The sequence below is a fragment of the Pleurodeles waltl genome, chromosome 7 (genome assembly GCF_031143425.1).
Source record: "Pleurodeles waltl isolate 20211129_DDA chromosome 7, aPleWal1.hap1.20221129, whole genome shotgun sequence".
NCBI classification, from domain to species: Eukaryota; Metazoa; Chordata; class Amphibia; order Caudata; family Salamandridae; genus Pleurodeles; species Pleurodeles waltl.
Genome location: NC_090446.1, coordinates 1419626946 through 1419648548, shown reverse-complemented (window position 1 = coordinate 1419648548; position 21603 = coordinate 1419626946). Strand labels below are relative to the sequence as shown.

Below are 21603 nucleotides of genomic sequence, written 5' to 3'. Positions count from 1 at the left end.
TGATCCAAATAGCTGTGGCTCTACCCGGACGATTTCTTCCACCATGACCCTGAGCTCCTCCTCCGAGAACCTGGGGTGTCTTTGCCGTGCCATGGGGTGGTGTAGGTGATGTGTGGGGTAGTGTGTGTGGTGATAAGTGTGGTGATATGTAGTGGTGTGTGGTGTTTTGTGCGTGGAAGTTGTGTGGGTGATGGTGTTGTGTGCCTGTGGATGCTAGTTTGTGCATGTTGGTGTCTCTCTCTGGCCTTCTCTCTGTAATAGTGGTCATAGGGGTTTGTGGGTGATGTGGGTGTATGTTTTATAGTGTATTGGGTGTGTGGGAGTGGTGTGTGTATGTGTATCAGGTGTGTGTATTTCGAATTGTCCAAAGTGGCAGTGTTTTGTATATGTGTGTGTATTTTGAGCGCAGCGGTGTGTACCGCCAATGGAATACCGCGGTTGAAAGACCGCCACGTGGATTCGTGTGTCATGATAGTGTGGGCGTATTTCTGTTGTGGTGACGGTGGAGGTTTTGTTTTTGCCAGTTTATTACTGACATTTGGTGTGGCCGACTTGTGTGGGTGTCTGAATTTTGTTGGATTCCGAGATGTGGCTCATAATAGCTGTGGCGGAATTCCGCGGCAGCGGCGGTGTGATGGCGGTCTTCTGCACGGTGGTAAGCGGCTTTTACCGCCAATGTTGTAAGGAGGGCCTATGTCAATATGAGATATTGGAGGTCATGACGACCCTGGCGGACGGTGGAGAAGCGACGGTAAAACCGCCAACAGGCTGGCGGTCAAATTTGTGCAATTATGACCATGGCGGTTACCGGGGCAGAGATGACCGCTGGGCTGGAGACCTGTGTCTCCAGCCCGCCGGTCGTCCCTATACCGCCGGCGGTATTTGGACTCGGGTGACTGTCATGGATTTCATGCGGTTTGGAACTGCCATGAAATCCATGGCGGTAAGCACTATCAGTGCCAGGGAATTCCTTCCCTGGGACTGATAGGGGTCTCCCCACCCCCCATCCCCACCCCGACTCTCTCCCCTACACCCCCACCACCCCTGCCACCCCCCAAAGGTGGCAGGACCCCCCTCCCTATCCGTACCCCCAACATCACATCACTCATTCACACCCGACACGCACGCAGGCACCACCAACACACAGAACCGCACACACACCGACATACATGCCAACATCCACACACACAGTCAGACACGCACATCCACATTCAAACATACACGCACACATCCATACAGACAAACCTACAGACATACACACACTCATTCACAAGCACACAACACCCCTGCAAGCATACACGCACTCACACACCCCCTTTACATACACACACCCCCATGCACGCACACAACACACAACACCCCACCAGCCCCCTTCCCTAACGGACGATCAACTTACCTGGTCCGTTGATCCTCCGGGAGGGGACGAGATCCATGGGGGCTGCTCCGCCGACACCACACCGTCAACAGAATACCGCCATGCCAAATCACAGGATGTGATTCGGTGGGCGATGTTCTGTTGACGTGGCGGTGGAGGTGGAGCAACCTCCACTTCCCCGCCAACCACCAGTATGGCTGTTGGCGGCTCTCCATCCGAAAAAGGACGGAGGGCTGCCAACAGTCCTAATACGCCAAGCGGAAAACCGCCACCACTGGCAGTCTTCAGTGCGGCGGTCCCTCGGCGGTCTTGACAAAAGACCGCTGAGGTCAAAATGACCCCCATAGTGTGCAGGGAGTCCAGGGGTTCCCCAGATGATTAACAGAGGCTAAAGTAGATAATACTAATGCTCTCTTTTGTGGTAGTGTGGTCGAGCAGATAGGCTTATCAGAGGGTAGTGCAAAGCATTTATTGAACATATACAGACAATAGAAGAAGCACATACTCAATGACTTAACTCCAGACCAATGGTTTTTATCTAGCAAAAAAATATTTTCTTAATTTATTTTTAGAACCACAAGATTTAAGTTGCCGGTAAGTATTTCAATAGTTTCGGATTTCACACATATATCAATAGCACTTTGTTTGAAATCAATAAGTTATACAGTTTTTGAAATATTGGCAATTATCTGTTTTAAAAGTTGACAGTGCAATTTTCAGAAACAGTTCCTGCGGGAAAGAACAGTTAGATCGATTAGCAGGTAAATACAACACTTACAGTTCTAGTCTCCGGGAGTTAGGAAGTCCACAGGTCGTGATTCAAGATAACCCCAAACACCCACCACCAGCGACACGGGCAGGCCGGGTGCAGAGGTCAAAGATGAACCAACATTAACATGGGCTTCAAAGGAGACTGGAGGCCCTCGGATGCAGATCTGCAGGCAGGTAAGTACCAGCATCTTCAGAGGGCAGACCTGGGGGGTTTAGAGGAGCACTGGGGGGCACAATTAGGGACCAAACACACACCCTCATCAGCACTAGGGTGGCCGGGTGCAGGGTGCCAACAAGGCGTCTAGTTTCCAATGATTCTTTATGAGGGGATCCCGGGGGTCACTCAGATGCTACAGGCAAGGTCCAGGTGGTCGGCTCGGGCAAAACACAGACTGGACAGGGAGGAGGGACGCCTGCTGAAAATTTCTGTACTGGAGGTCGGGTTGTCCAAGGCCTGAGGGCTGCTGGTGCAGTGGTCATTTAGGTGTCGGAAATCTTCATCCAGAGCTTTCACGGTCAGGGGGGTCCTCAGGATTCCCTCTTCAGGCGTCATCATGGAGGGGCAGAGAGGTCAACCCAGGGTGGACACTTGCTCAGAATCGCCTGGGGATCCTCTTTAGCAGAATGCTCAGGATACAAGCATGAGGCTGAAGTCCTTAGCTGTTGTTTCTTCTTGGACAGGGCCTCTGTCCTTGGGAGATCTTGGTCCTTTTAGGTGCAGGTCAGTCCTCTGGTGCTTCGCAGAAGTCGCTGGTCCCGCTGGATGCGTCACTTTTCTTGTGCAGGTTCTTTGAAGTAAGAGGCAGGCCGATAGGGCTGAGGCCGAGTCAGTTGTCGTCTTCATTCTTCTCTGCTGGTGTTTCAGCTTAGCAGTCCTTCTTCTTTCTTGTCAGGTCCCCAGGAATCTGGTGAGCTGGGTTCAGGAGAGCCTTTAAATACAAGATTTAGGGGTGTTACAGAGGTCAGAGGGCAGTAGCCAATGACTACTGTCCCTGAGGGTAGCTACACCCTTCTTGTGTCCACTCCCTTTGGGGAGAAGGACACGGACCTAACCCTATTGGTCCCTGTCCTCCAAACTAAGATGGAGGATTCTGCAGGGAGGGGGTCACTTCAGCTCTGGACAGCTGAAGTGGTCACCCCTCCTTGTTTTTCTTAAGTTTCCCGCCAAACTTTCCACCACAAGTGGGGCTTTGTCTGGTGGGGGGCGGGTATCTCCACTAGCTGGAGTGCCCTGGGGCCCTGTAACACAAAGCCTGAGCCTTTGAGGCTCACAGCCAGGTGTTACAGTTCCTGCAGGGGGGAGGTGTGAAGCACCTCCACCCAGAGCTGGCTTAGTTTCTGGCTTCAGCGAGCACAAAGGCCCTCACCCTATTGGGTCAGAAACTTGTCTGCGAATGGCAGGCTGACACAGACCCGGGTTATCTCTAAGATGCCCTCTGTGTGCTTTTTAGAATAAATCCAACACTGGCATCAATGTGGGTGTATTGTGCTGAGATGTTTGATACCAAACGTTCCAGATTTCAGTGAAGCCATTATGGAGCTATGGAGTTTGTAATGGCAGACTCCCAGGCTACATACTTAATATGGCCACATTGCACTTACAATTACTAAGAATGGACTTAAACACTGTAGGGACATATTGCTCATGCAGCTACGCCCTTACCTGTGGTATAGTGCACCCTGCCTTAGGGGTCTAAAGCCTGCTAGAGGGGTGACTTACCTATCCCACAGACAGTGTTTTGTGGGCATGGCACCATGAGCGGGATGCCATGTCGACTTTTCCCTTTTCTCCCCACCAGCACACATAGGGGGTCATTCTGACCCTGGCGGCCGGTGGCCGCCAGGGCCACCGACCACGGGAGCACCGCCAACAGGCTGGCGGTGCTCCCACGAGCATTCTGACCGCGGCGGTTCAGCCGCGGTCAGAAGCGGCAAGTCGGCGGGCTCCCGCCGACTTACCGCTGCCCGGGGGAATCCTTCATGGCGGCGGAGCGCGCTCCGCCGCCATGAGGATTCTGACAGCCCCTACCGCCATCCTGTTCATGGCGGGAAACCCGCCATGAACAGGATGGCGGTAGGGGGTGCCGCGGGGCCCCTGGGGGCCCCTGCCGTGCCCATGCCAATGGCATGGGCACGGCAGGGGCCCCCGTAAGAGGGCCCCGCAAAGTATTTCAGTGTCTGCCTTGCAGACACTGAAATACGCGACGGGTGCAACTGCACCCGTCGCACCCCTGCAACTACGCCAGCTCAATTCTGAGCCGGCGTCCTCGTTGCAGGGGCATTTCCTCTGGGCCGGCGGGCGCTCTTTCGGAGAGCGCCCGCCGGCCCAGAGGAAATGTTTAAATGGCCGCCGCGGTCTTTTGACCGCGGTGCGGTCATTTCACGGCGGTACCTTGGCGGACGGCCTCCGCCGTCCGCCAAGGTTAGAATCACCCCCATAATCTGCAATGACAGTGTGCATGCGTTTGGTGAGGGGTCCCTTAGGGTGGCATAACACATGCTGCACCCCTTAGGGACCCTCCCTGACCTGGCCTGGTTTTACAAGGGACCTGTCTGTGTGCCAGAGGTGTGCCATTTGTGGAAATGTGGAAACAATGGTACATTTTTAGGGAAGGAACACTGGTGCTGGGGCCTGGGTAGCAGGATCCCAGCACACTGTCAGTCAAGAAAGGATCAATATCAGGCAAAAAGTTGAGGGGTAACTGCAACAAGTGCCAGTTTCCTACAATACTCAAACATGAATATTGGAACCAATCCACAAATGATCTGTGGTTTAGGGTGGTGTTCATTCAGTCTTCTCAAGTGTATTATATGGTTGAGTGCATAACATTTTGTTGATAAGTTATTAATTTTAAACAGTGCAGATAAGACCATTTATTTTGAACTGTAGATTGTAATTCAGATCCCTCTCACCAGACAACAGCAGATGTTTGCTTCTAGATTTCTCTATATAAAGCATTGTGCAGCCCATTTTGGTTACTTCATAACACTAAAGCAATGAAGATATAATTGCAGTCTACTTTAAGCAACAATGTGAGATGTTTTACTTCTGCTGCTAGCATTCTCCATGAAGTCAATTTAAAGTAAGTTTGAAAATTTGATTTACTGGGGTTTCTATATGCTATTTGTCACGTGTCTCACATTTTGGGTCATTCGATTTTGAGTCTTGTTCTTTGTTTCAACCATTTAAAGGTTTCTTGGTGAATGATGTCTGCAGCTGCTGAACTTAGGTTGCTGGTGGAGCATAATGTGGGGATAAGGCTGGGTAGGTGTTCTATGCCTGTGTCAGTGTAGGCTTTTTAAATGATACCAATGGAGCAATTTTTTAGGTGTTTTATTGTGATTGAGTTGGCAAACCTTTAAGTTTATTTTGGCCATATGGTGTAATCGTATCTAGATTATCTAGTCTGATATCAAGCTGAGGTAGGATTCTCTGTCATAGGCATATATTTTAGTATGTACCAAGTATTGCTCAAGTTGAGCCAGGGAGCACATGTAGGTTTTGAAAACTGATTCAGAAATGAATGAATGACAGAATTCTTATTTTTGGCTATACTTGGGGAGAAAAGGTTGTATCCACCCTAATGCACATTCATAGGCAGCAAAGATGTTAAGGAGGATTGGGAAATAATTTATTTTCTAGATCGATTAGAAAGGAGGATCTCCTCTCTAATGATGGACAAGACACACTGAGGTGCTCATTTCGGTTTCGGTGGTCTTTTCGTAAGACAGCTGAAGCCCTGGGTGCCAAAAGACCGTCATTTTACAACTTCGTGCTGATTTCCACCTGATTTCGGGCAGAAATCCGACACCGTCGGCCTGGCTGATGTCGTAATAGAGGAGTTTTTCATCACTGGCATGCAACGCCATAAGGACTCCGCCTGCTGTATTACGACCCATAATACAGTGCAGTGGTTTCCTGCACAGTAGCGCTGTGTCTGCGGTGGAAAGGGCAGGGACCCATCCCCTCCCGGATGGCCACCTCACCGAAGCAGGTAAGTTGATCGTCCGAAGAGGGGGGTGGGAGGGTAGGGTTGTTGTGTGATTGTGTGTGGTGTCTACATGTGTGCATGTATGCGGGGGGATCTGTGTGTGTGTTAGAAATGGGGTATTTGGTTGGCAGTCAGGTTACCTCCTGTCCAAGCAAGGACCCTCACTCTAGTCAGGGTAAAAGAGAATCACCCTCAGCTAACCGCTGCTTACCCCTTTGGTAGCTTGGCACGCACATTAGGCTTAACTTCAGAGTGCTGGTGTAAAGTATTTGTACCAACACACACAGTAACTTAATGAAAACACTACAAAATGGCACATCACAGGTTTAGAAAAATAGAAAATATTTATTTAACCAAAACAAGATCAAAACGGCAAAAATCCACAATGCACATGTCAAGTTATCACTAAAAATGCAAAAAGAGTCTTCATGTAATTATAAACACAGACTAACGCTGTTAGCATGAAAATGTACCTTGGGTGTGTCAAAAATAACTCCACATGGCGAGTGTGCGTCAAAAAGGGCTTGCGATGCGTTGATATCATTCACGAGCGAGACCTTGCGTTGCTTCTCCTTTTGTCGGGTCGGAGTGCGTTATTTCTTCTCTCTGCAGGAGAGCGATGCGCCGATCCGGTCAGCACTCTCGGGTCCGGGCAGGCCTTGTGTCGTTTTTACACGCCCAGCAGTGTTTGCGTCGGAAATCCAGACGCACGATGATCCGAAAACCATGCAGCGTGGGTTGCGATCTCACCAGCCTCCGTCAGCGATGCTGTGCGTCATTTCTCCAACCCCAGGCGTTGATCTTCGGGTCGCGTTGTGGGCGAGCATCGATGTTCAGCCGCACATCGGAGTTGCGTTGATCTTTTCCCCGCACAGCGTTCTTTGCGTGGATTTCTCACTCCTGGGCTGCGAGCTTCTCCTTTCAGGGTCCCAGGAACTGGATGGGTACGACTTGGCAGAGTAGGAGTCTCTCCAGAGACTCCAGGTGCTGGCAGAGAGAAGTCTTTGCTGTCCCTGAGACTTCAAACAACAGGAGGCAAGCTCTAAATCAAGCCCTTGGAGATCTTCACAAGAAGGAAGGCAACACAAAGTCCAGTCTTTGTCCTCTTAGCACAGGCAGAAGCAGCAACTGCAGGATAGCTATACAAAGCACAGTCACCAGCAGGGCAGCTCTTCTTCCTCCATTCTTCAGCTCTTCTCCAGGCAGAGGTTCCACTTGGTTTCCAGAAATGTTCTAAAGTCCGTGGTTTTGGGTGCCCTTCTTATACACAATTTTTCCTTTGAAGTAGGCCTACTTCAAAGCAAAGTCTCTCTTGATTGTGAAATCCTGCCCTACCCAGGCCAGGCCCCAGACACACACCAGGGGGTTGGAGACTGCATGTTGAGGACAGGCACAGCCCTTTCAGATGTGAGGTACCATTCCTCCCCTCCGTCCTAGCACAGATGGCTCATCAGGAAATGCAGACTACACCCCAGCTCCCGTTGTGTCACTGTCTAGTGAGAGGTGCAACCAGCCCAACTGTCAAACTGACCCAGACAGGGAATTCACAAACAGGCAGAGTCACAGAAATGGTTTAAGCAAGAAAATGCTCACTTTCTAAAAGTCGCATTTTCAAACACACAATATTAAAATCAACTTTACTAAAAAGATGTGTTTTTAAATTGTGAGTTCAGAGACCCCAAACCCCACATGTCTATCCTCTCCCAAAGGCAATCTACACTTCAATCATATTTAAAGGTAGCCCCCATGTTAACCTATGAGAGGGACAGGCGTTGCAACAGTGAAAAACGAATTTAGCAATATTTCACTGTCAGGACATATAAAACACACTACTATGGTGGTTATTCCAACTTTGGAGGAGGTCCAAAAAGTGACGGTAAAGTGGCGGATATACCACCAGCCGTATTACGAGTCCATTATATCCTATGGAACTCGTAATATGGCTGGTGGTATATCCGTCACTTTTAGGACGGATTAACACCTCCTCCAAAGTTGGAATAACCCCCTATATGTCCTACCATAACCATACACTGCATCCTGCCCTTGGGGCTACCTAAGGCCTACCTTAGTGGTGTCTTACATGTAAGAAAAGGGAAGGTTTAGGCCTGGCAAGTAGGTACACTTGCCAAGTCGAATTTACAGTTAAACTGCACACACAGACATTGCAGTGGCAGGTCTGAGACATGATTACAGAGCTACTTAGGTGGGTGGCACAACCAGTGCTGCAGGCCCATCAGTAGCATTTGATTTACAGGGCCTGAGCACCTTTAGTGCACTGTACTAGGGACTTACTAGTAAATCAAATATGCCAATCATGGATGAACCAATTACATATACATTTTGTATAGGAGCACTTGCACTTTAGCACTGGTTAACAGTTGTAAAGTGCCCCGAGTAAAAAAAACAACAAAAACAGAGTCCAGCACACATCACGAACCTGGGAAACAGAGGCAAAAAGCTAAGGGAGACCACGCCAAGGATGAAAAGTCTAACAGTGTGCATTTGTGAGTGTGTGTATGCCGAGGGGGTGTATTGTGGGTGTGAGTGCGTGTATGCTGAGGAGAGGATGGGGGGAGGAGGTGTGAGTGCATGTATGCCAAAGGGGGGAGGGAGGTGTTGTGTGAGTGTGTGTATGTTTGTGTGAATGTGGGGGGAAGTGGGTGTATGTCTGACTGCGTGCATGAGAGTGAATGTGTGTGTCTGAGTGCATGGATGTGAGCGAATGTGTATGTCTGAGTGCATGCATGCAAGTGGATGTGTATGTACGAGTGCATGTGTGCAAGTAAATGGGTTATACAACCATATTTTCAAGTTGGGCAAATGATGAGTTAATTGTAAACTGTTAGAAATGGGGTTTCTGGTTGGCTAGTGTATGCGTAGGGTATGCACCTAAGGCAGGCAGAACTCACCCACTCTAGTCAGGGCAAGGGAGTTACACACCCAAGATAACCCCTGCTCATCCCCTTGGTAGCTTGCCACGAGTAGTCAGGCTTATCCCAGAGGCAATGTGTAAAGCGTTTGCACAACACACATAACACACATGGTGCACTATCCCCACCACAAAGGAAACACAACACCAAGTTATATAAAAATAAACTGTATTGTACGCAACGTAATTAGACCAAACACAACATGTCCGTAATACCCTGCTACTCAAGCAGTTGTCAGAAAGTTATGCAATAGTTACTCTGCAGAACCAGCAGTAGTCACATATAACCCACAGGTTACTTATTGTTCTGCAACATAAGCAGCAGTCAGGAATCACATTACTAACGAAATGAACTTGTCATAGAAATATCATAAATGCCCATACCAGGAACATTATAAAAGATATGGCAAGTAATAAGACATATCAGCCTAGAATGTCCATAAAAGGAACATCAGGATATATATGTTACATCATATATAAAACAGGCTGCCTACAAGTTCCAGCATGCCCCTACCAGGAACATCTGAAATATGCATAGTCTATTTAAAAGTACCTGTTTTCATGATGTGGGCATTTCCAGTGCCTATACAGAAAACAAGGGGGCCCCCCGGCGCTCCACTGGGCAAAACAGGGGCCTGGTGGTAATTTGGGAGATTGGGGGTGACCCCCCCCACCGATTTTTATATCGGGCCCCTCTGGGGGCCCGTGATCTCTGGCACCCCCCCCAGCCGCAACTGGCCCTCCAGAGAGGGGGGCCCAAGCCAGCAACACTTGTTTGGGCCAAAGACGTAGGAACCTTGCGGTGTGTGTGTGGCCTCCGGCAAGGCTTTCACCCCACCCGCGGTCTCTGTGGAGGTATTGAGAGCTCTGGTGGGGTGGGGGAGCCTCCAATGAGGCTTCCTTCCCCCCTGCCCATCCTGCAGCAGAAGACACAAGGGTCTTGGTGGGGCGAGTAGCCTCCAATGAGGCTTCCTTACCCGCCCGGCTCCGAACAACAGATTTCAGGGCTGCAGGAGTGATCTGCCCTAAGTGAGGGCCTCCTGGTGGCCTGGGTCTCTCCTTGGAGCGCGCTTTGTCCCAGGGGCACCACTAGCAGCGCCGTCCCTCCAAATATCCCATTGCCATGCCCGGGGGGCACTGAGCAGTCAGAATCGCTCGCGCTTAAGAAAAACAGCCCTCCTGGGCTGTGGCAGTGCTTTCTTGGTATCAGACAAAACGCTTTCCAGCGTGCAACACCCAGGTTGTGGTGGTGATCACAAAGGAGAGCAAAAGTGCTTCTAGACAATAACAGAATGCTCTCAAAGAGCTAAATGGCAAAAGTGAAGAGTGTTCTCCCAGCACTATAAAATGAGGAGAAAGCAGTCTTCCAGGCACTAGGACAGGAAGAAAGAAGCGGTCCTCATGCACTTCAGGCAGTTGCAGGGGTCAGGGCCCAGAGCACCCTGCCCCTGGGGACAACAGTACAAAGGAAACACAGAGCTGCAGGGCCCAGCAGCAGGACAGCACAAGGTGAATGCAGTCAGTGGCAGTTCCACCAAGTGACCAGGCAGGTCACAGGTCAGCACAGCAGCAGTAGTCCAAGGCGGTTCCTGGTGAGTCCCTCCAGCAGCATTCGATGTCCAGTTCCAAGATGTCTCCAGCGTCTCCAAATTGTGGGGAAAATCCCCCTGTACTTATACTCATTTTTGCAGTGGGCTAACAAAAAATGGGAGAGGAGGTTCTAACCAGTTCCTACTGGTTCTGGGAGTGCCCTCTCTCTCCTCCAGCACAGACTCCAATCGTCAGTTGGGTGCAAATGACCCTTTTGTGTGAGGACAGGGCACAGCCTTTACAGATGCATGTGTGCCCCGCCTTCCCCTTTCTCTCAGCCAAGGAAGACTATTCAAAATGCAGATGCACCTCTGTGGCACCTCCACCCTCCCTGTGTACAGGCTGTCTGAAAAGTATGCACAAAGCCCAAGTGTCACAGCAGTGAGAAACCAAATAGGCTGTTTATCACTACCAGGACAGGCCACGCTACATGGCACATGTCCTGCCCATAGGGCTAGCTAGGGCCTACCTTAGGGGTGACTTACATGTAGTAAAAAGGGGAGTTCTGGGCTTGGTAAGTAAATTTAGATGCCAGGTCCCTGTGGCAGAAAACTGCACACGCAGGCCCTGTGCTAGCAGGCCTGAGACAGGTTTGATAGGCTATTTCACTGGGTGGCGCAAGCTGCGCTGCAGGCCCACTAGTACCATTTAATTTACAGGCCCTGGGTATAGGGATACCACTGTACATATGACTTACAGGTAAATTAAATGTGCCAATTAGGTACAAGCCAATTACACCACTTTTAGAAGGAAGAGCACCTGCACTTTAGCACTGACCAGCAGTGATAAAGTGCTAAGTGTCCTATAGCCAACAGCGAGAGGTCAGAAAAAATAAGAGGAAGGAGGCAAAAAGTCTGGGGATGAACCTGCCAAAAGGGCAAACGTAAACCCATAGTTACCTATTCATACTTCCCTATGCAATATTATTGTAGTCAATATTTTGACTGTGATGCTTTTGGAGCATGATATTTTGTGGTTCAGTATTCTTACTTTCAATTAACATTAAACTATACTATTAGTAGTGAAATAGGGAATAGGAAGAAGTGAAATAATAAGTGACAGAATAATTACGATAATTCATACTGAGTAATACCAGAGGATCCGATAGTATGTTGTGAGCTAGTCCATTTCTCTTCATAACAACAAGCACTTTTGTGCCTTTCCATGAAATTGAAACAGCTATTAGACGTTCGCATCATTCAAATTGATATAAAAGACTCCACAAGTAAGATTTTCAATAACAATCTATCACTACTAATTCTAATACACGCCTGGATGCATGTTCTCACTGAACTGAGTCAAAGAACATCAGTAGCACAATATAAGGCACCCCTTAATCACAACATACTAACTATTGGATCCTCTGGTATTACTCAGAATTAATTATCGTAATTATTCTGTCACTTATTATTTCACTTCTTCCTATTCTCTATTTCACTACTAATAGTATAGTTTAATGTTTATCTCGACTTCTTGGGTATTTATTCTAACATGATAATATGTCTCTTCCTAGTGGTATATATTTAAAATCAAGGTAGGTGACTTTCAAGACGCTAGCATTATTATTATATTTTTATACTATTATATAATTCTCTTTATCAGATATCTTGACTACACTATCAAAGTATATCCAGAACCTAATATTAAACTGACCAGAAAATTTGGCTGCTAAGACTAGATTACTACTGAACAGTACCATTGGGAATGGCCCTGATGAAGGTGACCTATAATATCTAGAAACACCGAAACGCGTGTAGGCCTCCGGTCCCCACGGTACCACTCCGACAGAGCAACGTTACTATTGTTTTCTCATTTATATAGATTATTTTTGCATCATAATATTCCATATTTGTATATCTTTATCATTAAGAACCTTTTTAGTCTTCTTGTGTTATTAGGTAAAGCACAATATGTGCAGATTTCCACTTGTATATACATTTTTCATCATTTCATTTCATTCAGTCTGAGTGTGGTGTGTCTGAGATAGGTATTTTGTTGTCCCTTTCCTTGATTGTTTTTTATATTTGGTATCTATGTATTCCAATTATTGTATGATTATTTAATAAAACATTTACGAATTTGTAATAGAATTATCTTATCCGTGATTATTTATCAATGTATAGCAGCCCTGTATCATCTGTCATTAATAGGTTCTATTATATAGTGTTGCAACTATCAATACCTATAGTGATTTATTCTTGAAGATTATTATATCTTCATGTTTATTATTGTAGCTCTCTTAGTAGTTTTTCCTACATATCATGAACATATTCATAACCCATGTGCCTTGCAAAGATGTTCATGATCTGGACAAATATGGGCAGCTTTTAGTACATACAATAGCACATGAGTTAGTGCAAAACCTGTATGTAATGGGAACTAACTCTGGCCTTCTCATTCCTCCTTTTAAGCAAAATAAACTTTTGGACAACTGGCTTGCTTCAGAGAATGGTGGGTGGCCTCTCATCCACGAAGGAAGCAGAGGACTGTTTGCTGAGCGGCCTCCATAGTTCATGTGGTTTCTCAGCAAGCATTTGTTTTACAAAGTCAAATGTCCAAAGAAAGTGTTTGCTTTGGTAAATCCAAAAAAAGCTAATAACCCAGAGGCCCTGGGAGTTTTCTCCGTGAGGATGGAGGTAATGTTTCTTTTTTTCCTCTTTTTGTATTTTAGTCCAGACTTTTTCTGCCATCCAGAAGAGAAGAAAAAGTACTTTAGTCTGTTAGCTGTACAAAAGTTGGACGATCTGATTTACCTACTGACGATCCTAAGGCTATAGGTATAAGGGCCCAGATTTAAAAGGGCATATTTATACCCTGTTTGCGCCGAATGTGCCTCAAAAAATTTGACGCACATTTGGTGCAAACCTTGCCCCATATTTAAACTATGACGCCGGACCCCGTGGACGTGAAAAAAACGCTGTGTGCGTCATTTTTGGGATGCGGGAAACCTCCTTGCGTTAATGACATGCAAGGTGGGCGTTCCCATACAAAAAATGACTTTAAGGCCTGGACGCCTTACTTATACTCCTGCGTCATTTTGATGCACAGGAGGGGGGCGGGCCTTAAAAAACGGCGCACAGCTGTGCGCCGTTTTTTAACACCTGGGGGAGGGCAGGCGTTAATGGACCTGTGGGCTCACTTCCATGGTCTCAGACCATGGAAGCAGTCCAGAGGTGCCCTTCCCGTCCCCCAGGGACTCCCCCTGCCACCCTTGCCCACCCTAGGAGGACACCCATGGATGGGAGGACCCATCCCAGGTAAGTACAGGTAGGTTGAGGTAAGTATTATTTTTTTATTTTTTAAAGTGGCATAAGGGGGCCTAATTTGGACCCCCCTACATGCCACTGTGCCCAATGGCCATGCTCAGCGGACAGACGTCCCCTGGGCAAGGCCATTGGACAAAGGGGCATGACTCCTGCATTTGCTAAGACAGGAGTCATTTCAATGGGTGTTGTGCGTCAAAAAATGGCACAAGTCCAGTTTGAGCCATGATTTTTTACTCAAACCTGACTTGCACCATTTTTTGACGCACAACCCCCATTTTCCCTTACGCTGGCGCTGCCTGGTTTGAGTCATTTTTTTTTACTCTGACCAGTCCGCAGCACCGGCTAATGTCAATCCTTAAATAAGGCGCCTGCATGGCGCGTCAGAATGGCATTAGCCAGCGGTAATTATTTTGACGCAAACCAGCGCCGGTGCTGGTTTGCGTCAAAAAGTATAAATATGGCCCTTAGTGCCATTCCAACGCCACATTAGCGTCATTTGTTCATGCTAATTTGGCGTTAGAAGGCCATAAACGCCACAAACATATACAAAGTGGTGCCACTTTGTAACCCTTTGTGCTACATTATGCCTGCACCAGGTATTATGTATGCAAAGGGGGCGTTCCCCCGTTAGGAGGGCCAAAAAAGTGGTGAAAAGAAATCTAATAGATTTCTTTGCATCATTTTTACCAGGATTTTTAACACCTGCTCTGAGCAGGCGTTAAAAGGAGGCTCCCATTGGTTTTAATGGGCCTCTTGGTGCTTTGCAGGATTAGCGTCAGAATTTTTGACACTAATCCTGCAAAGCACAGAACTAGCATAAACAATTTGGATGCTAGTTCCCTAACTACTGCTATGGTGCGGCGTTTGATGTTTTCTGCATGGTTTCTGGACTACTTTATCTGTTTATTTTCCACACAGCGCGAATGCGCTGGGGTTTACATAGCGCGATCGCACTCAGTTTTTCCATTTTCAATTTCAGCACAATCACACTGCATTTTACATAGTGCGATCACCCTGCATTTTTTTTCTTTTAATTTGTGTGGCAAGAAAAGTCCGGTTAGGAGTTTACAACGCTAATAGCTCTAACTCGAGCAAATGCGAGACCCGTTGCATTGAAAATGCTTGTTAAATATGGAGTCCACATGGTGCCGTTAGGGGGACAGTAAAGGGTGCAAGAAAAGTGGCGGTGCACTAGGTGCAGCACCACTTTTCATAAATCTGCCCCAAGGTTTCTACTGGCAGAATCAGTGGGAAACCCACAGGTAGAAACTTGATGGTCTGCCCAACTTTAAATAGCGATAGCAGATCCTCAGTTTGTCAGAGAGGCTACTTCACCAAATTTGTGGCACAATACCCTGTCCATCAAACTCTATGTTCCAAATTTAGGAAAGGGCCTAGTTCTAGCTAGCTCCACTAGAGTGTAATTTTTTTTTAACTAATGTGGCGTTAGATTGGCAAAAACGCTGTGCCAAATTTGCACCACTATTTAAACCCTTGCGCCACATTATGCCTGCACCAGGAATAATGTATGCAATGGGGGGCGTTCCTCCATTTGTCATTTTTAAGGCCTGCTCAGTGCAGGTGTTAAATTGAGGCACACCATTGTTTATAATGGACATCTATGTAATTTGCAGGAAGAGCGCCAGTTCTGCAAAGTACCACAATAGAGTCAGAAATTATGACACTATAGATCCTAATGTGCGCCATGGTGCGCCGAATCATTGATAGGGCACACACATGGTGGCATTAGGGGGTGTAATGGGGCACAAGAAAAGTGGTGGTTTCTTAAATCTAGGCCTATATCTCTTATGTCCCAATGGTTTTTTAAGCCTTTATTTAAGGCTTTAAAAGCCAACCCACAAACTTTGAATTTGCCTTTCTCAGATCCAGCACAGTTACATAGTTTTATTGGTATTTTTTATGAGGATTTAAAAAAAAAAAACTTGTCTCTGCTGATAAAATATCTGCTTTTCTTTCCAACAGGGGTTTTCTGTGGATTGTTCAAACACTATGAGAAATGTGGGACCGCGTGCCCGAAAAACTGCAAGAACTGGAATAAAGATGTGAAGTGCACGGATGATGCTTGCATTTCTGGATGCTTCTGCAATGAGGGCCTGGTTCTGGAATATGAAGGCTCTGAATACTGTGTTCCTCAAGACAAATGTGATTCCTGTCCTGAGAACAGTGATTACAGAAGCTGCGGGGTTAACTGCCAGCCGAGGTGTGACGGCTATAACACCTGCTGGTGGAGTCTGAGGTGTTTCCCTGGCTGCATTTGTAGAGAGGGCTTCTTCTTACATTTTGGGAAGTGTTATACTAGAGAAAACTGCCCTGTTCGAAACAACCCACACCTAGGCTATTGATATGACCCCACGCCTTTCCCTCTTTCCACACCTGGCTTTCTAATGATCATAGTTGCAATTAATCCTAATTCTCATGACAGTTCATGGTGACTATGGGGTATTGGTAACAAGGGTGCACATTACAATGTTTAGGTCTTCTTCTAGGACAGCCTTCATGATTTTGCTAGTCAAACCTAAGGTGAGCACTTTGGAAAACATGAGGGCATGCAGCGAAGCACTATAGGTCCTTGTGCCAAAACCTTTGTGGTTCTTCATTCTGCATTCAAGTTATTCAGCTTGCTGATGTTTGGTTAAGAGCTGCAGGCTCGAATATGTGATCCAGTTAGTAATTAGCATCAGCCCTGTGTCCTTGACTAACCATAAAAGACTCTGGCATTGTTCTGGCGGACAGAATTCACAATATATACGTCCGAATTTACGATAAAATACTGTTGCATAATCCTGGCTGTCTGAATTATCAATAAAGTCTCTGGCAGCGTTACGGCTGACTGAATTATCCATAAAAGCGTCTGGTATCATCCTGACTGAGTTTATCTATATGAAAGCTTTTGGCCATGTCCTCGTTGTCTGAATTATCTAAAAATCCTCTGGCTTTAGCCTAGTTTGAGTAATTCATCATACAATAATCTTGCATTGACTTGTATGGATGAATTCCCGATAAACACCTGCAACATTGTCGTGCTTGAATTCTCTATAAAATCCTCTGGCATTGCCTCGGCTAGCTGAATTCGCCTTACAAACATCTGCCATTAATCTGGCAGGGTGAATACACCATATAAGCATCTGTCATTGTTCTTGTAGGCTGACTTCACCGTATATGTCTCCAGCATTGTCATGGCTAGTTGAATTCACCAAAGAAACCTTTGTTATTGTCCTGGTTGGCCAAATTCACCTATAACTATCTGCCACTGCCCTGGCAGGGTGAATTTACCATCTAAGCATCTGGTATTGCTATGGTGGGTTGAATTCACAATATATGTCTCCAGCATTGTCATGGCTAGTTGAATTCACCATATAAACCTTTATTGTCCTGGCTGGCCGAATTTACCTATAACTATATGCCACTGCCCTGGCAGGCTGCATTTCCCATCTAAGCATCTGGAGATACCCTGACTGGCTAAATTCACCATAGAAGCTACAGTCATTGTCATGGCTGTTTGAAAGTTCCATCAAAGTTCCTGTAATTGTTCTGGCTGGCAGAGTTCACCTATAAGGATCTGACGTTGTCTTGGCTAAATGAATTCAGATCTAAGCATCTGGTGTTTTCCTGACTGGCTGAATTCACCATGCAAACCTGCAGCATTGTTCTAGCTGGCGGAATTATCAATAAAAGTCTCTGGAGCTATCCGTGCTGCTCAATTCCCCAAAAAGCCTCTGGCATAGTCTTGTCAAGCTTCTTTGGAACCAAATGTATCAAGAGCGTTATCGACAACCACCTCTATAGAAAGTGATCCTTCTCAACTCTTCCCATTGACTGCACTTTCACTTTTACACATGGTACTCGCTGGTTGTCTGTTCAGCTCTCTCTCATTCATGGGATTTACTGCACAGTGCTCAGCGCAATCACCTCATTTACTGTCTGCAAGGTTTTTTCCCTGCATTCGACGTGCAAAGCTTTTTCTATAGTCACCTAAACTTGCCTTGTGAATGGTTGCACTTTAAATCGTTGACTGATTGTGTGCATAGCCTTTCTCCCTCACAAAACTTTACTTAAATCTTAAACTTAAATCGCACTGACTCACGCCAAGACACTTCTAAAGTTCAGGTAAACTAATATGTTTTGGATGGTCTACTTGATAATTATATGCTGTGAACACTGCAAACCTCGTAGGGAACACATTGGAATTCTATAGGCACTGACAGATTTTACCAAGGTCCTGTAAGTGAAAAGGAAATGCAAGGCACCACAATAGCTCAACCAGAAGCTAGATCACAGATACCTTCTGCTTCTTCTCCAAGTTCCTCGTACATATAAAATTGCTGTATCTCTGAAAGGTGTAACGTGTATCAGTAATGGTTGATTTGGAAAACATTGGTGCAATTTGACTAAAAGATAATTTTGTAGCCTCTAACTGCTTTATCTATTCTTTTTCCTCCAGAATAAACCTCAACATATTATATAGACTGAGACAATATCTTGCAACCCATGCTTAGAAGGGTGGTGTTTGTGAAGCACTTGTCTTTCAGTTTGAAGATATAATAAGTCTCACACTCTAAAAACTCGGCATGAAACATCATCTAAAAACGGTGTTTACTTGTATTCACCACCCCTTAGTGTTTTTTTTACCTTTTAATCTGCAGGGCAAGAATACACTCCACAGAAAGGCCAGCATCTGAAGGAAGAACAAAGGAGTACTTTGAGTCCTCAATCTAGGCCCTTCTGTCCCTTGCAGGTGTGTTGCTTGCTTTAATGTATTTTTCCACTTATGGATTGGCTACACCCGAAAACACAACAATGAAGTTGCTGCTGTAGTGTCTTTGATATCATGCGAGCTAGAATCCTCGCGGTCCTGGGTAAACTTTAGATAGTAATTATGTAATCTGATGTGAGGTTATTTTGTGGTTATAAAAGTTATGATGCAATATGTGCGAAGCAGGATTGTCTGTTGAAGAATAAAGATGTCAGCTCCATGTGGGGTGTATTCATTCCATACGCCTGGGCTGGGGAAGATGCTACAACTGGCGACAAGTAGGGGATACATGCCCCGAAGAAACAAAGCTGCTCTCCCTGAGAGTTTGCAAAGGTGTAGCACACTGCTTGTGCATGCCACATGTGCCCCAAATCGATGCAAAACGGTCTGTGATTGGCCTATGTGGAGTCAAAGCCTTACTCGGGCCTGATGACGCAGAAAAAGAAGGTCCGACATATTCTTACGTACCGCATAATTAAAATGTATATCGTGGTGTGATTTTAGTAAAGAAATAATGCACGAGGGAAAATTGTGCCCTCGGGGTCGTTCACCATCATTGTAAACGAGCTTTATTAATCATGAAGTATTGAAAATGTAGTAGTCCATCATAATTGCAAATGTATGCTATGATTTCTTGCTTGAAAACTGTTTTGCTTAGCTTAAATTTAGTACAGGCTTTGGCCTAGTTGCCTGGTCTCAAATTCTAACTGCGTGGCTTTTTTCCTTGAACTAATGAAACATATATTCTTGCTTGAAGTTGTATTTTTCCAACAGAGATGACTAATACACTTATCTCCAAGGTTTCGTACTAGGCCGGTTTCATCCCCTTTGATACAAGGTCAGTCTCTGCAGGTGCGGACAATGAAGGTACAGATAGCAAAAATAATTGGCAAACCATGATACAACTTGTGTTCCAAGGCTCCAAGGCTAACGTATGCACAAATAAGTTCTAGTAAAAGACAATTTTTAATTGGACAATTTGAAGCCAACCTATGAACCCTCCAATGGAAGACCCTGCAAGATTTGGAATGTTTCTTACTTAAACCCACCGAACAAAGAAGAAGTCAGCCATTTTCCTCGATGCCAGTTTGAAGCCTGATGCCAGACTCCATTTTGGACGACACCCTGATACCCTTTTCTCTATCCGAGAGAAAGAGACTTTAAGAATTCTCACCCTAGAGACTTTAACTTTGATTTGCCCCGTCTTGCCTATGCAGTAACTTTGCCCCATTTTCCTTGCCGCTGCAAGGAAGTTTGCCCTTAACTTTGCCCCTTTTGAAACTGGTCCCATGCTGATCAACCGGTACCTGAAGGACGAAGACTTTTCTTGAATGCTGATTGTATTTGGTAAATATGAAAGGATAAATGTATTATGCATTGTGTTTTTCCTTTTAGGTACCAACTGCTATTTTATAGGGTCCTAGCTAGAAGTTTTCCAAATTTGTGTTGACTAAATTCGTTTTCGCATGAAGTCCCACATGCCAATGCTAATTAGAGGTTAGTCGAGGGATTCATTTGATGCACCATGATGATTTGAAATCTTGTTATGCTGACAAATGTATGCAATTAGTCAAATACAGTTAGTCATACTGCTGATTTGCATTGCGATAACAGAGTGTATCATTATTCAGATTTTACGTAGATTGCGTTTCTTCCGCCGTTATGGACAGCTAGTAATGTTCATATACATATATCAATTGGTTTTGAGACATATATATATTGTGCTAGCTTTGTTAATATAGGGAAATAAATTCACTAACTTTTAATAAACTGGTGTGGTTATTCATGACTGAAAGGTCATGGTGCGCCGAAATACCAACTGTTAGTGATTTCTGATGTGCTATATTGATCTATTAATTGAGTATTGATTATCGATTACAATAGTTATTGATTATTGATCTGAATGACTCAGCTAATTTAGGATGAGGAGAGCCCGACTCGGTTAAAAGATCCACCGACCTCCAACGTGTCCAGGTACAGGTAATTTATAAGGGCTGGACGCGTTATCAGGCCCATAAGCAGCCATTGAAGAAGCTGAGAGCAGAGGAGCACATTCCAAAAGTCCACCAAACCCCACTGGCAAGGCTAAAAGAAAAGATACTGAGCTGTGCCATAACACAGAGCCATCATCATTACGAAGCAAATGCTAAAGGCAGTGATGACCAGGTTAAAAAAAACAAAAAAACAGCAACTTACCTACCGGCACAACCAAGTGAACCGATATGCGATCTGATATCAGACAAAATGACCAGACCCAAGCAGCAGTGTGTTGGGTGGAGAGGTTGCTGGTCCTGCTTTGCGAAAGGAATGCTGCCTGAATGTCACATGCGCTTAATGGTGGAAGAAGGGAGTGCAAAGTACGGCACAATTACGTTCTTGAAGCCACCACCTTTGTTTGATACAGCAAAGAAAGAGAACATTGGTGCTAGTTGGACCACATGGATCGAAACGTTCAATGACTACATAGAGGCACCAGGAGAAAAAGACAATAAAAAAATCATTTAAATATTTAAAAAAGTTTTCCAGTGATGGAGTGAAAGAAGTGTTTAAGTCTCACAAGCTGATGTAATATCATACCAAAAGATAGAAGAAGCTTTGGATGCCAAGTTCAATCTGATGCCAAGGTGTGGTTATGAAAGTTATGACGCAATACATGCTGAGCGCAATAGTATGTTGAAGAATAAAGACGTCTGCTACAGAGCTTCATGTGTGGCATATTCATTGCCTGCTCCTGGGCTAGAGAGGACGCTACAGATGCCACAGGGATTGCTGTTTTGCAACCTAAATGATGACTCTGCATTATTTAAAGGACACAAATCAAAAGGCAAATAAATCCTCCAGTATCAGTTTGTGACCTCTACAGCAGCCAGCAGTGGCTCAAAAATTTTAAAGGCAAGGGAAATTAA

General features: G+C 45.7%; 1 protein-coding gene across 1 annotated transcript in view; it reads left to right on the top strand.

The window, feature by feature from the left end:
• The window catches only part of LOC138246431 (zonadhesin-like), a 138123-nt gene extending 117609 nt beyond the window's left edge, over window positions 1–20514 (top strand). Inside the window, exon 4 of the mRNA XM_069201041.1 lies at window positions 15907–20514. Within this exon, the coding sequence (XP_069057142.1) occupies window positions 15907–16286 (380 nt within the window). The 3' untranslated portion in view covers window positions 16287–20514. The remainder of the gene's footprint in view (window positions 1–15906) is intronic.
• Window positions 20515–21603: the final 1089 nt, after the last annotated feature.